The sequence below is a fragment of the Anastrepha ludens genome, chromosome 5 (assembly GCF_028408465.1).
Source record: "Anastrepha ludens isolate Willacy chromosome 5, idAnaLude1.1, whole genome shotgun sequence".
In the NCBI taxonomy this organism is placed as follows: domain Eukaryota; kingdom Metazoa; phylum Arthropoda; class Insecta; order Diptera; family Tephritidae; genus Anastrepha; species Anastrepha ludens.
In genome coordinates this window covers 98,679,348-98,695,448 of record NC_071501.1, presented here as the reverse complement: position 1 = coordinate 98,695,448, position 16,101 = coordinate 98,679,348, and the positions used below count along the sequence as shown (strand labels likewise).

At 34.9% G+C, this 16,101-nt stretch overlaps 1 protein-coding gene across 2 annotated transcripts in view; it reads right to left on the bottom strand.

Annotated features, from left to right (window-relative positions):
• The window catches only part of LOC128863604 (putative neural-cadherin 2), a 133,505-nt gene that overhangs the window by 65,658 nt on the left and 51,746 nt on the right, over positions 1-16,101 (bottom strand). For both annotated transcript variants that reach the window (XM_054102838.1, XM_054102839.1), the window contains exon 4: positions 5,032-5,196. In XM_054102838.1, the coding sequence (XP_053958813.1) occupies positions 5,032-5,196 (165 nt within the window). The remainder of the gene's footprint in view (positions 1-5,031; positions 5,197-16,101) is intronic.

Below are 16,101 nucleotides of genomic sequence, written 5' to 3'. Positions count from 1 at the left end.
AACTCGGACACCCAATGATGTGGTTTTAAAACTGAAAAATATTGGTTTGGCAACTAAGTAATTTTTTTTTGGAAATTCAAAGACAATTTTTTCATGGAACTAAATAACTATAATCTGTAATGTATTGCCCATTTTGATCAATGACCTTTTGCCATCTTTCAAGCAACATCATAATCCCACGTACATAAAAATTCTGGTTTTTATTGGCAAAAAACTGAATCAGGTACGATTTGATATGATCATCATTGTAGAAATTTTTACCATTGAAGAAGTTTTGTAAAGATCGAAACAAAGGGTAATCAGATGGTGTAAGTTCGGGACCATATGGTGAATGTGGCAAAACATCCCAACCAAGCTCCAATAATTTTTGCCGAGCGTCCAAAGATGCGTGTGGCCGTGCATTGTCATGATGGAACACAACACTTTTTCGATTTGTCAATTCGGGCCGCTTTTCTTGAACTGCATTATTTAATTTTGTTAGTTTTCAATACAGACATCAGAATTAAAGGCTCAGTTGGGTGGTAAGAGTTCACAGTAGACAATTCCTTTGTAATCCCACCCAAATTGATAACAAAATCTTCTTTTGATGAATATCAGCTTTTGATGTTGTTTGAGTGGGTTCACCTGGCCTGCCACACCATCTTTTCCGCTTAATATTTTGGTAAAAACCCATTTTTCATTGCCAGCTATCAGTCGTTTTGAAAATGGATCATTTTCATTGTTTCTTTAGGAAATCGCAGCTGCTAATGCGTTGCGTTAAAAGCGTTTCTTTCAGCTCGTGAGGAACCCAAGTTTTTGAACATAACCAAGTTGTTAATGAATGTATGTAATACATAAAGCTTCTCTGCAATCTCACGTGTTGTACTGTGACGATCCGAATTGATTATTGCTTTGATTATGGCGTCATCAACTTCAACTGGACGATCAGAGCGTTTTTCATCTTTGCGTGAAAAATCACCAGAACGAAATTTGGCCAACCTATTTTGACACTGCCGTTCTTTTAAGGCCTCGTCACCATAAACAGCACATAACTTTTTATGAGCCTGCGATGCGGTTTTCCCTTTGCGGAAATAAAAATTCAACTGATGCCATCTATGAGTGAAATCCGAAATTACTTAGTTGCCAACCCAATATGTGTTAAAATGTAAATCTAATGCGTTTATGTGTCAAATTTACTTTTGTTCTTCAAGCGTACTTTTTAAAAGTACAAAAAACATAAACAAACTTCAACTCATTCAAACATAAAAACTTAGCAAAAATACATGACAAAAAAGGACTCGTACATTTGATAATATAAAGTAAAGTTAGGCAAATAATATTTAAGAAAAAAACAATAAAATTAATATTTAGACGGCAAGCCTTTATTTTTTCTTACAGCATTCAGTCCTCTTGGCATGGATTCGACCAGCTTCTTGCATGCTAAAGGATCTATTTCCCGCCCACTCTTCTTTAATAGCATTTTCTAGGACTTTTTTGTTCCTAATAGCCCACAGATGTTCAATTACATTGATGCCTGGAGATTGTGGAGGTGTTTCAAGTACTTTAGGGCAGTTGTACTTAAGCCAAAGATGGGCAACAAATGCCTCATGCTTGGGTTCGTTGTCTTGACAGTACTGGAAATTGTACTTAATTCCCAACTTTTCAGCCCTTTGGACCAAATTTTCTTTTATAATTGTAAGGAGTTCTTTGTGGTCCAAATTGCCGTTAATGAAGCTCAAATTTCCAGTATCAGCAGCGAACATACACCTCTATACCAGTACGGACCCACCCCCATGTTTAACTGTCGAACATAAGTTTTTTTCCAGCAACTCTTTATTAGGTCTGCTCCACATACATGATTGCCCATGTGACCTAAATATGTTAAACTTGCTTTCATCTGCAAATAAAACGTGATTCCAGCACTCAAAATCCTTATCCCCATGACGCTTTGCAAATTTTATTCTCCTGCGCCGATTAATCACGTTGTAGAAAAGTTTTTTTCGTGCACCTCTTCCATTATAGTTATTCTTCCGCAACACTTCACATATACTTTCGGAGTTGTAGTTAATATTAAGGTATTGGGCGAGTTCTCTTGCGAGCTTACGAGCGCTCAAATGTGGAGTGTTCTTAATTCGTTGCACAATCCACCGCTCATCTGCATGCGAAAACGTTTTTGGTCGCCCCGATTTCTTCTAATTCTCAACGGATTTTGTTTCTTTGAAACATTTTATCATATCGTATACAGTCGAACAGGCACTATTCACTATTTGTGCGATTTCCCGAACGTTTTTATCCTTTTCATGATGACTAATAATCAATTTGCTGACTTGTATTGAGCTTTGTCCTCGCAGTCTACCCACGTTTATAATGCTGACTTTTATTCAACAAAACACGACTGAAGTTTCACTTTAATTTATTACGTTTGATTCTTTCTTTGCACTGGTTGGCTGGTTTAAGTGGTGATTCCTCCAGAATACAACTAGCACTTCCGCACCATTTTGTTGCCACATCCTCGTTACCAACTTGTTTACCAGTTATTTACAGCATGGCTATATTCAGTCTTTGTGGTTCAGGAACCTTATCAGGTTGTTGACATCTAAACTAGACAGTTGTTCGAGACACTCGAGCAGCGGTTTGCCCAGGGTTAACATTCTGTTTTTCCATAGGGCACGGCATTCGCAGAGGAAACGGAAGATTGTTTTCTTTTTCTCCAGTTGTTTGCAACAGTGACAGCATGTGTTGTGAGGGATGCCCATTTTGATACCACTTCTTGCCAGTTTACCTGCGTTTTCATTACCTTCAATGCTCCGATGTCTCCTGATTAGAATAACTTTATGGTTTTCGCTCAGCTTAGAGATTGTTGTCGCTGAATCCAGTGCCTGGATTGCAGTTTGGCTATGCGAAAGAATAGTGATATTGCCCTTAAAAGAGGGATCTGCGATTAGTAATCTCCAATTGCCAGTACTTTTGTCCGAAAGACACTGCAAGCATTAGGGAGAGGCACAGATTTTTCAATTTTAAGTCTAGGAGAATATAATTTATTTTACTGTTTAGTGACCCTTATTCCATTCCTTCTTAGATGTAAAGACAGTGGCAAAATTTCTATTGAATGTTACCGTCGGGACAATGTAGTCAGTTCTCTTCGAGGCACTGTTCTACCGAGAGGAAAGTAAATCTGGGGTTCCTCGTTTTAAAGTGCCAACTAATCGCAACTCATTTTTTGATACCAATTTTGCGAATGCTTCATGGTAAATTTTTTATACCAAGGAGGTAATGGATTTGTGAATTATTATTACTATTTTTAAAATCCAATTCGAATACCCAATGGCAAGAAAATATAAAAATTAAAAATATTTAACTTGCGTTTCTTACAAAAATTTTGATATTGAAGCTGCTTGCCATGCATGTCCGAGTTCTTTATTGAGCCACTGTGCATACGTACAAATGCATGAATGTACATATTACGTTTGCCAAAGTGACTGCATTTATTTTGGTGTAGATAGAAAGGCACTTTCAAAGTTTTTTGTTTGTATTTAATTTTTTCGCGGCTTAAAAAAACAGCGGAATTCAAATCGTTTTTAATGCTACTTTCACACTTTTCACAATCGTGCGTCAATCGAATGTTTATATTTAAATTTTCTTTTTTAACCAAACTGTTATTTTTGTTCGAACTGTTATTTCTACTTTTTCAATCGCATGTTTATTTTCCTTTTCAAAGTTGCGGATTTCCATTTGATTTTCAACACTACTCGTATTCGGCGCTTAAAATTGGCACATTTTTATAAAATCCCTACTGCTGCTGGAAAATCAAACGAAAATCGTTGCGGATGTTTTTACATACACAAAAATACGTGGGTACTTAGGATTTAACGGCATATATGCGCACTTAAATGCTTTTCGCTATACTTATGCGGCTTAGCAGCTTTGTTGGTAAATGCCTATATGGCTGAAAATTCAAACACATACGAAACCAGGTGAGGTAAAAAGTGTTCAATGGTTTTTCGCTTTAGTTCGAAGATGAAGTGACAGTTTTTCGTATGCAATTTTTTCCAAATAGTTTTCCGTTTTTTTCCAAAAATGAAATCAATAAAGTTATAGTTTTTCTTACGAAAATTATTACAATTGTCAGTTTCTGAATATTGAAATAACTGCTCACATCTCCATCCGGCTCGTTGATTTTCACTGTTTTTTTCTACATTTTACAGGTTTAGTCGACCAGAGCAGAATCATCAGAACCATAGCTTTGCTATTGCTTTTCATACTGCATTTTCTCACCCTGCTTTATACTGAACTGTTCCATTTAATTTTCTCATTCTTACTTTTGTTTTGGCTTTATTTGGCTACACCAAATACTAAAACTCTTAAGCTTTTCTCGAAACCTCTAAATCGCCATTGAACAATGTTCGCTCTTCGGCACGCAATAGCAACTTCCGAGTGTTTTTTTGCCACGAAAAATCTCCTCATAAAAAAAATATCTACCGTTCATAGTCGGCTTGAAGCTGTAGGCCCCTCCATTTTTGAACAACATTAAGACGCATACGACAAATAGGATGAGGAGCTCGGCCAAACACCTAACAGAAGTGAATGCGCCAATTATTTATTTTATTATTTTTTAAATAAACAGAACACATTTTGAGAAAATACTAATAATTTTAAGATTTAGTCATAGTTGATCAACCTCAGCAACAGTTTTCTTCAAAAGCAAGCAGAAAATCAAAAAATCAATAAAAAATTAAATGTGACACAAAAGTTAACAACTTTGACTGAAGTAAATAATGAAGAAATGAACTGCAGTTGTGTTACTACGTTCGCAGTTGCCCAAGATTTTTATGTATAATAATATTTTATACCTTTCTATTTCGACTAGCTTTTACCACTGCATCTATCTGTCCATCTTAACAAGTAGAAGTTAGGTTGCACTTTTAATATAAGTATTTATGAATGTACGTACAAGTATATGTGGGCTTCACGCACCATCATTTCCAAACCTTTTGTTCCCTTTTTTCGATTTGTTTTCTGCATATGCGATAAATATTTTGAATTTTGACAAACCTGCAGTATGCGCTTGGGAAGATTACGATCGTCCTCTTCGGTGATTTGTGTGCGATATGTTTGACGATCGAATGACGGTGGATTATCGTTGACATCACGTACGTTGATGACGACGGTGGTGTAGTTGGTTTTGCGATTGCGGGACGCTTCCAAACGTAACTCGTACTGAAAAAGAAAAAATCCAAGAGTGAAAGATAAATTTGAGGGTAGTAAGAAAGGACGTAAATAGAGTTATATAAATTTCTCAATGTCTCATAAAATGAAGTTCCAAATTGTATCGTACCCTATACCACAGGGACTTATTGAAAAGTGCTGACAATTTATTTGTTTCTTATTTAATTTAAATACTATCTTTTATGAAAATCCAGGATTATGTAAATTAAAAAGAGAAAATTCAACAAATTTTCATCAAAACTTTAAACTTCAGAATACGTAGAGAATTTTCAAGTACACATTTGAAAAGCCCACTGAATTTTGATGTAATAAAGTGCAGGTTCCATTTCGCTAAAAACTCGGAATTATTTTATTTTTTTTAATTTTGTATTTTTTTTTAATGCTCGGAATTTATATGGAAGAAAACACCCAGTGCGGCCAAAATAAAAATTAACCAATTTCAAAAATCAGTGCGACGTTTTCTTATTCTTCCGCGGAAATTCGAAGTAAAAAAAACACGGTGTAGAAATGACCCACCCTCTTGTGATTGGCGTTAAGGCTGCACTTTTTTTTTAAATAGGGTTTTTTGAAATAAATGAACTAATCTACTGCGCTTCAACTTTTTTCCGATAGGGAGGGCGATCGACGCAATATTTTTTATTTTTCGCTTGTCATTTGTAAACTTCATTAGTATACATTTCATCATGGAACGCTACACACTTGAGCAACGATTGCAAATCGTGCAAATTTTTTATAAAAATAATCGTTCTGTTGCTGCTACTTAAAGAGCATTACGGCCATTTCCATTTAACAAGCCGTCCCGTTTTGGGGTTATGTGAAGTCATTGGTCTACAGTAACAAGCCGGCGACGATTTGTGAACTCAGAGCCAATATTGAACGCGAAATTGCTGGAATTTCGGCCGATTATGCAAAAGAGTGGTCGAAAATTGGGTTCAACGATTGGACTTCGTAAAACGTGCACGCGGTGGTCATGCAAAAGAAATCGAATTTCATACTTAAATGTATATGTTCAAACTCGATAATAAAAAAAAAATTAGTTAAAAAAGTCAAACCGTTTGTGTTTTATTAAAAAAAAAAGTTGAAGCGCTCTTACTGAAAAACGCTTTATTAAGAAATTCTTGTGGCACAGGCTTCATCATTTGTTCCTAAATACAATATTTTATTCCCGTGACTGTCCGAATTTAGACCTAAGCATAGTTGCTCTACGGCTTGATTGAAAATACTTAACAACATATGAATAGACTCAACTCTTTTTGACTTTTTGATTTTTGAAGACTTATTATTTTTTTTATAAATAAATTATGGTATCCTTTGTGCAAATATAGCTCTGTTAGGCTAAAAGATAACTTATGGCAAGAACTCAATAGGTGATATTCAAAGCTGCCTCACACAAATCTGGGCCCAAATTGTGACTGAATAACTTATATTTCGGAATACGATACGTGAACGGACGGAATTTAGCAAGTTTCGGCTTTATAACATCCGCGATCGCATCATTGATGCTTTTACAAACTGTCATTTGCTCATAAAATTAAATTTATGTGCGTGCAAAAGTGGTAAAATTTCAAATATTGATGTTAATAAAAATTAAGCTTATACACAGAAAAATTTTATAATGGGTTAAATGAAATTATTGTAAATAAATACAGTTTTAGAATGTCTCCGAACGGTGAATGGTTTTTTATGAGGAGCGTTTTAATGGTAGAACAACAGTCGGAGGTTTGCCATTGATCGTCGAGCGCCAACTGCTATTAGAAAAAACAGTTTCTACCGTTTCGTATTTAATGAACGGTAGTCACGCACCAACCCATTCGGCTAAGGTGGCTCTAAAGAAAACAGCCGTTTATGAGTGGCATGAACGCTTCAGAAGAGATCATATTCCATCAAGTCAATTAATTATCAAAGAGCTGGCAGAGGACTGGAACAGTGCTTATGGATCCGATTAGGATATTGTACTCAATGATTAGGGTTTATGCCAAAGCTCCGGAAAATCTTTATGAGAAACTAAAATTAACTAATTTTTGCAGGCATAAATCACTGACTTTCCCTAAAAGTTCCTATTTGTCCTCATCAAACCCTGTTTTTCATTCCACTAAATAAAATTCAACTGACTTTGAACGGAATAAACGAAAAAATAAAAATTATGAAAAAATAATTCGCAAGTAAGAGAGAGCATAAGCTTATCTTAAAGCCAGCCTACTTCGGACAAGGATTCGGAAATCATGTATCCTTGTATGTAACTCAAATTGTATCTGTGTTAGGAGAATCAAGAAAAATCGTAAAATCAAATGAGACTATATACAGCAAGCCATTCCAGCTTTGTGCATATGCTTATGATAAACTTATCATATTATGGCGAACGGCAGAAGTGAATTAAATAATGGAATTATAAAACTAGAAACAATAATACCAAATACTGGGCTAAAAATTAATACAGAGAAAACGAAGTTTGTGGTCCGATCCAGCTTCCGTTTAGGGGGTTCCGGTGGTTCAGAATTTTCGAAAAATCAATTTTTTTTTGATATTTCGAAAGTATAGGCTCTTAAGAATATACCATCAAACCGCCGTTTTATCAGTTAGAGTCAGATTCGTTACGCAGCGGCATAAATGGAAAATATCCACTCTCAAAATTTTAAACTCAATTATCTTAAAACTACTTTTTTCAGTCTGGTGTTGTCAAAAAAAAAAATACTATTCAGAAAATCGTCTGAAATTTTAATATGTTGTTTACAACATCACTGGCTATCGCCCCTATTAGAATCATATTATTATTTCAATTATTTCGTATTTTTTGGATTAAAAACTGAAAAAAACTCCACATATGATCTTTTACGCTTTGGGTTGTCGTAATGAATCCACTTTTCATCGCCAGTGACAATACGATGCAAAAACGACTTCTTTTTGAGGCGATTAAGCAGCATTTCAGGCATGCAAAATCGTCTCTCAATGTCTCTCGGTTTCAATTTGTGTGGCACCCAATTTCCTTGTTTGTGAATGTATCCGGCTGCTTTTAAACATTTAGAAATGGCTTATTGAGTGACTTCCAATGTTTTTCCAAGTTCTTCTTGAGTTTGACATGGATCTTGATTGAGTAATGCTTCCAATTCTTCGTCTTCAAACTTTTTTGATGGGCCTGATCGCTCTTTGTCTTCTGTGTCAAAATCACCACTTTTAAATCGTACAAACCACTGCTGACATACTCTAACCTCTGGAGCATATTCAGGATAAGCTTCTGAGAGTAAACGATGTGATTCTGTTGCACTCTTCTTTAAATTGAAGAACAAACGCAAACCTCCCCGCAAATGCTGTTTTGTTGCAACGTAATTTGACATTTTTACTGTAATAAAAAAAAAAAATTGTGTGCATACTAATATTCACTGTGACATATCAAATTTACTTGATTTTTTTTCGTGGAATAAGGGGTTGCCCATATTCCACGGACCCATATGGGCAACCCCTTATTCCACGGACCCATCTGGCAACCCTGTATCTTTTGACAGAGACGTCAGATCGCTTAATGATATACCGCGTTGGAAACGTCAGTCCAAGCAGATTTTTAACATGGAACAGTACACGCTACGCGAGCGTTCCCAAATTGTTGAAATTTGCATTCAACAAAAGAAGTCAATTGTAAAAACTCAACGTGCGTATAAAAAATTAAATAATGTGAAAAGTGCGCCTTCTAAGAACACCATTAAACGTTTAAACGAAAGGTTTTCGACTGCTGATGCTCTTTCTAATCCAAAGAGGCCAAATCAAAACCGACCAAGGCGATCGGATGAGAATATTGCTCTTGTACGGGCCAGTGTTGAGACGTTGCCAAGGACATCCCAAAAACTTCGAAAATGAAGATGGTCAAGCTGTTACCGTCAATCAGGAGCATTATCACGATATGATAACCACTTTTGTGATGCCAATTATTCGTCGAAAGCGTATGAGGCAGTTCTGGTTTCAACAAGACGGCGCTCCACCACACACAGCTCGCACCACAATCGATTTTTTGAGGAAATTGTTTCCTAGTCGTTTGATGTCGAAAAATGGCGATTTTGACTGGCCACCGCGTTCGCCCGATTGAACGCCACCTGACTTCTTCTTGTGGGGATATTTAAAATCAAAGGTTTATATTAATAAGCCAAAGACCATAGAAGAGTTCAAGAACAACATCCGTGAGGAAATAGCCACTATTCCAGCCGAAATGTTAGCTAAAACTATGGAAAATGCTGCAAAATGGACACAATACGCCGTACAGGCTCAAGGCAGCCATTTGAGAGATGTCATTATTCAAAAAGTGATGTCAACAAATCTACTTGAACCAAATAAAATGATTACTATCGTCAACATCAAAAAAATTGGGTTTTTCTTTGATTAAAAAAAAACACGAATATGGGCAACCCAGTAGCTACCACTGTCAAAATATTGACTACATAAATAGATATGAGGTTACTAGCAAATACGAAATTAATTAGTTGTACATCCGATATTAAGCAAATGTAAAAATTATAAAGATCCAGTGTTTATTTTCATGTCTTAATTTTAATCTTAAATTTGATTTGAATTCTCGCAATTGTTTATTTAACATTAGATTTAAGAATTTGATTTTTAGTTGTGTAGATAAATAAATAAAATAAATAAATAAAATTAAATAATTAAATTAAAAAATGTAAATTAAAGTATTTACTCGATAAGTTAGGTTAGGTTAGCCTGGTTGACAATAAGCCACGCATAGACATTTTGGTTCCTAGCGATACCAGATGGAGACCGACCTCTATGAATACTCAATTACGTATAAAAAGATTTGTGAACTGGTCTTGGCGATGTCTTTCGTCCATCTTTGCATTTTACTTATAAATTGCGATTTCAGCGTCTTTTGCATGCCACAGTAGTGACGACATTTTGAATATTAAATTCTGTTAATTGAAAGGGTATAGGTTTGCGAGTATTTTGACGAACAGAATGCGTTAATTTTTATTGCGAAGAATTTTGAGCAGAGTTCTGAACTGGTTGATGTGAAGAATTCCATGAAGATGCATGTGTACATATGTATATATCCATACATATGCAAATATCACTACATCATGTAACACATCCATGCGTGCATACACATTTCCTTATATACAAATTTTTTGGCGTGCTGGGAATGCTGCATGCCGCCGTGGGTTGGCATTTTGTCGAAAAATTTCGAATATTTTGGCAGCTGAGTTGTGAATTGAATTTTAGCGCGCTCCATAAGGCAGCACCGATCTACGCGTAGTAGGTATGTATGTGTATATATGCTATTTCCGCTACACTTGTGTCGAGCTCGCCACAGGATGTTGCATGTTTCTTTGCGTGCACAAGTTTTTTGTAAGCTACGTAATAATTTTTTCATGCAATTCAGCATGGACACACACTTAAAAAATGCGCATATATACATACACAAAATGTACACAAATGTATCAAAATGTAACAGTGGCTTAAAATGCTAAAATATGGTAACTTTTTCACGCAAAAAGTTGGTGAAAACTTTAACGTATCAGCTCGCTCGAGTGCCTTAAGATTAAAAGGCATATCTGAACTCAAAAGTGGGGATATGAAAGGACATTTAAAGATCTTAGAAGACTTCCTACATAGTCCCATTCTTCATAGGGATGATATACTATCCCAGCTATGGTTTGCTGATGGATCCAAATTGGAAAATGGTAGAACAGGGGCAGGAATCAATGGGCTCAAATTCAAAAAATCGATTCCGATGGGATCGTACCCAACAATATTCCAGGCAGAAATACATGCCATTGAAATATGTGTGAGAGAATGCCTTAGAAGGAGAATGAGAGGTACTCACATCTACATACTTTCGGATAGCCCAGCGGCTCTAAAAGCACTTCTATCAACAACTATCACCTCTAAACACGTTAGGAAACCTCAACATAGTAACACTATGCTGGATTCCGGGACATGAAGGACATGAGGGAAATGAAATGGCTGACGACCTTGCAAAACAAGGAGCAAATATGCAACTTACTGGTCCTGAGCCTTTCTGTGGACTGACAAAAGGCCACATTAATGAATTCCTTAGGAAATGGGAAGAAAGGAAACTTGCCGCACACTGGCTAAACTGTGCCGGTCAGCGTCAAACCAAACTATTCCTAAGTCCCAACAAAGGAATATCTGACAAACTTCTCTCACTAAACAGAGTAGATCTGCGTCTTTTAACCAGATACCTTACAGGTCACTGCAGCCTGAGGTACCATCTAAATAATATTGGTCTATCCGAGACCAATGTCTGCCGCTTTTGCGAAATGGACATAGAAAGCTCAGAACATGTGCTTTGTGAATGTCCTGCGTTGGGCAGACAAAGACTTCACCACCTTGGTGGTATCGTAGTATCTCCATGCAATCTTTGGAACAACAAACCCAAAACTGTGCTAAAATTTCTAAAAAGCCTAAAACTCTAGGGTTACAAAATAGGCCTTTCACAATAGATCAGCTCTGGTCGCAGTGCGTAATGGCCTTCTAATAATAATAATAACGTATTATATTTATATGAGCAATTTCATGGCAAAGAGGATGCATCCGTGTGTAGAAGTCCATATAAGGGGGGAAATACCCTGATTGGCATTCTGCCAAATATCTTCTGGGTAGCTTCCGAACACCCATTTGGGAGCGAGATGGCGATATAGCATAGGATATCTGCTTGCGCGCTGGGTTTGTGACGCGCCAAGTGAAAAAGAAACTCGCAATGAAAATAAAAAACAACGACTCGGACGACAACTCCCTACTCTGATAACAACCATGGCTAACAAACTAAGGATTATGATTTAAGAGATACTCCAGGAATGTCTGATCCCTCAATGGGGGGAGCTGTCTTCGTAAGAGCAAAATAGATGAGAACCGCCTTTCAAAAGATGCGGTGGACAGGGTAAGGCAAGAATGCCATTGAACCTCGCGATGTTTACTACAGCTAGGATAAACGGAGCACAAATTCGGTGCGGAATCTTTATCGGGAAAGAGACCTTAGCACCAAGCAATTTCGTTCCCTCCGGTGTCTCGCAATATTCCGCATCAAAGTGAGATTCCTCAACATCTCGGCCATTTGCGCCCATGCTCTAATAGAGGAGAAGGGCAATTTTGATTGCATTGCACTGCTTCTATGTGCGAGTGGAACTTGAGCGCTGCCCCCGCTATCATCGTGCTTGGTGACTTTAATTCCAGGCAGAACAATGAAGGAAGTTTTGTGTCCATAACCAGAAAATTCAGCCTACTCGAGCAATCATCCCCTAACTGACTGAGGCTAATCGACTTCGCCGGAGTTCGAAAAATGATTGCCTATAGCACCAGATTTCGGTACAAAGGTATCAAGCTACCTGGGTGTTTCATGGCCGAAAATGCGAAACCGGAACGATCATATCGAATGAATGGGAGACATGCTTCCAGCATTTTAGATACACGTACGATCCAAGGACTCAACATCGGCTCGGCTAACTATCTTGCTGCAGCCAAAATCCGCACGCGTCTCGGTGCAGCAATAAATGTGCATCTAACTGCGGAAAGAATTTTCGACATCAAAAAGCTGAACTCGCAGCAGACAGCCACTCCTGCAGATATTACTGGACCATTAATAATGGAATAAGGAAAAGTTATGAGGAGTAATGTTTTTCAAAAGTGATACAAAAATATAAGCCTTTTCACAAACTGTTCAACAAAAACTTACAAGAAGAAGATAATTGAAGAAAAATTGTTTTAATATTATATTTTATCTGAAAAACACTTAACATAAAAAAAATTAATTTTATTTATTAATTTAATTTTATATTTTATTCCAAAAACTTACATTTTTTCCAGATTTTTGTTTTTTTTAAGTATATTTTATCCTTAAACAAAATTTTGTACAAATAAAAGAAAAACAAAAAATTTAATTTTTTTCCAGCAAATTTTTTTTAATAAATATCTTTAAAAAATGTTGTAAAAATAAAAAAAAACACAATTGTTTCTGCAGAAAAATTGTTTTAAATAATGTATTTCATAATTAAAAAAATGTTTGCAAAAAATATAGAATTTTTTTCCAGAAAAATTGTTTTAAAAAATATATTTTATCCTAAACCAAATTTGTGAAACTAAGATAAAGCAAATTTTTTTTCCAGAAAAATTGTTTTAAATAACATATTTTACACTTAACAAAAATAAATAAAAAAAATTTCTAAAACAATATGCAATATTTTGCAGAAAATATATTTTATACTTAAAAACAAACAAAAAAAATTCTAAAACAAAATACATTTTTTTTTGTAGAAAAATTGTTTTAAAAAATATTTTTTATGCTTAAAAATTTTTTTCCAGAAAAATTTTATAAAAAAATATATTTTACCATTAAAAAAATTTGTGAACCTAAAAAAAAGCACAAAAATTGTTTTAAATAATATATTTGATACTTATAAAAAAATAATAATAATAAAAAATAAATGAGAAAACTTTCTAAAACAAAATACAATTTTTTGCAGAAAAAAATTTTATTATATTAAAAAGTTTTTTTCCAGAAAACTTGTTTTAAAAATTAGATTTTATACTAAAAAAAAATTTGTGAAACTAAAGAAAAAGCAAAGTTTTTTCCAGGCACATTGTTTTAACAACATATTTTATACTTAAAATAAAACATAAATAAAAAAATTTTCTGAAACAATATGCAATTTTTTGCAGAAAATATATTTTATACTTAAAATTTTTTTTCCAGAAAAGTTGTTTTAAAAATTATATTTGGTCCAAATAAATTAAAAGAAATATATAATATAACTAGCATTTCCCAGTGGGCTTCGCACCACCATACATAAAATGTTTTTTTTATATCGCAAGAAATTTTTCATATTAAGTTTTCTTTATAGAACTCGTAAAATGTTTAAACAGTTGAATTAGTTGATTTTTTCATTCAACATACTTTCTAAAGATGTCACAATAGCCTTTTCTGTACTTTTTTAAAATTTGATTGTGGTGGTCACCTATATACAGGTAAGGTGAAAGAGCCGATAAAAACTTGTAATTAAACTTTGATTCTTTAATTTCCATTTCAATTTTTTACGCTAAATAAATTATGCTAAAATAAATAAAGTTAAAAATGTTTTTCCAGTTCCTTGAATGCTCCAGTTTTTATTATATTTTCGTCCAAAATTAATATTAACATAATACACTTACAACCACAACAGTACAACAGAAACGCTCATAAGCGGCTGTGTATTTGTTATTGTTTTTCCCATACAGGCATTTCGTATGAGAGGAAACCATTACTCACATAAAATGTCATAACTCAGGAACGGTTGCACCGATTTCAATCAAACTTCACACAAACCACCTCCTTAAAGATAGAAAAGAACTCTAAAATTTTTATGTCAATCGGTTTGGCGGTTCTTGAGTTATAAGATTACCAAGGAAATGTAACTTCTTTTTATATATATAGATTTTGTAAAAATGTTAAAAAGAACCGAAGACATTTCACTTTAAAGCCCTATACTAAAATTTTCAGCATTGATCAAATTTCTAAATTATAAAATTTTTTCAATTTGTCCCTTATTATCCTCGGGCTTACAAATAACTCAATCTCCAGAAGAATTGACTACATTGTTCAAAATACTTGGATCACTTAGCATGGATTCGCTCTTATGCACTTTATAATATTTCAATTATATGCGAACTGAGCTTAAGATGGGCTTAAATTGTCGAATAGATTTTATAAAAGCCCACTTCAGCAGATCAGAACGGGAAGTCTTAAACTAGTTCATTGTTAGACGTTTACTATATAGCTGCTAAATAAAGGTGTGAACTTTCAGTCTCCCAAATCCCTTCTTTTTGCATTTTTTAATCCTGCTTTATCGCTGAAAAGGACTCTTTTGTATAATTTTAGCTTTGCCATACATTTCATGGACTTTCCAGTCACCTTTATGTATTTGCATGCATTTTAGGATCGCGTAACTATCCTTTAATAAATTTCAATATAATTTTTTTTTTGAAAATAAGTGCCTACTTTACTGTGCTCAACTTAGAATACTGACATCCCACTGTACATGTATGAGTATACCCATTCATATACACTTGATTGTGGATGTAAATACATATGTACGTGCATGTGGCTAAATTGTGCAGTCAGTTGCGAATATATGGTAATTAGAGTGAGGGACAGAGTGAAAGTTGAATTTTTGTTTTCTGGGCATGGATTTACGTGGCGACAGCACCATAAGTTCGTTGGCTTTTTAGTAAACATGATTTCTCAATGGGTTGTTGGCCTGATTCGCCAAGGCTATGGCTCTGATGGCATCATTATCGTCGTCCCTCACGCGTGCCGGTGCACTCAAGTGTAGTGTGCGGAAATCACGCTAGAGTATACGAGCTAATTTTGAGTTTTAAAAGAAGTAACAACAAAAAAAATCGCATTTATTTTTTATTATAAATTTCTTTTCACGCTTAAGATTTCGAGCGTGCAGCGAAGTAGCTGACCAAGGAACATCAGATGCAGTTAAGTGCAAGGGTGGCAACAAAAGGGTGGAACAAAGAAAGAGATTTGCTAATAGCCAAAGGCTTACTCAAATTCAAGAGTTTGCTAATAAAATTATTAAACTCAATAACTGTTTTGGATGGTTATGAAAATAAAGAAATCCTCTATAAATAAACCCTTTTAAGTTGATTTTCCATCGCGTTTTTAATACAATTTTTACTTAGTCTAGACAGTGACCTAATTAAACTTTTCGCAGTAAATGGGAATATAAAAAATATACAAAAGAACAATCAATTACGTGTAAATTTAAGCGCATAAAGTCGCAAATAATCCATGTTGGGGGGAGCATGTGAGACAAATTGTTGGTACATAACTGGTACGATTTTATCGATTGGAAAGCACTTCACACCTGTCAGCAGATGAGTTAGTGACAAAGTCTA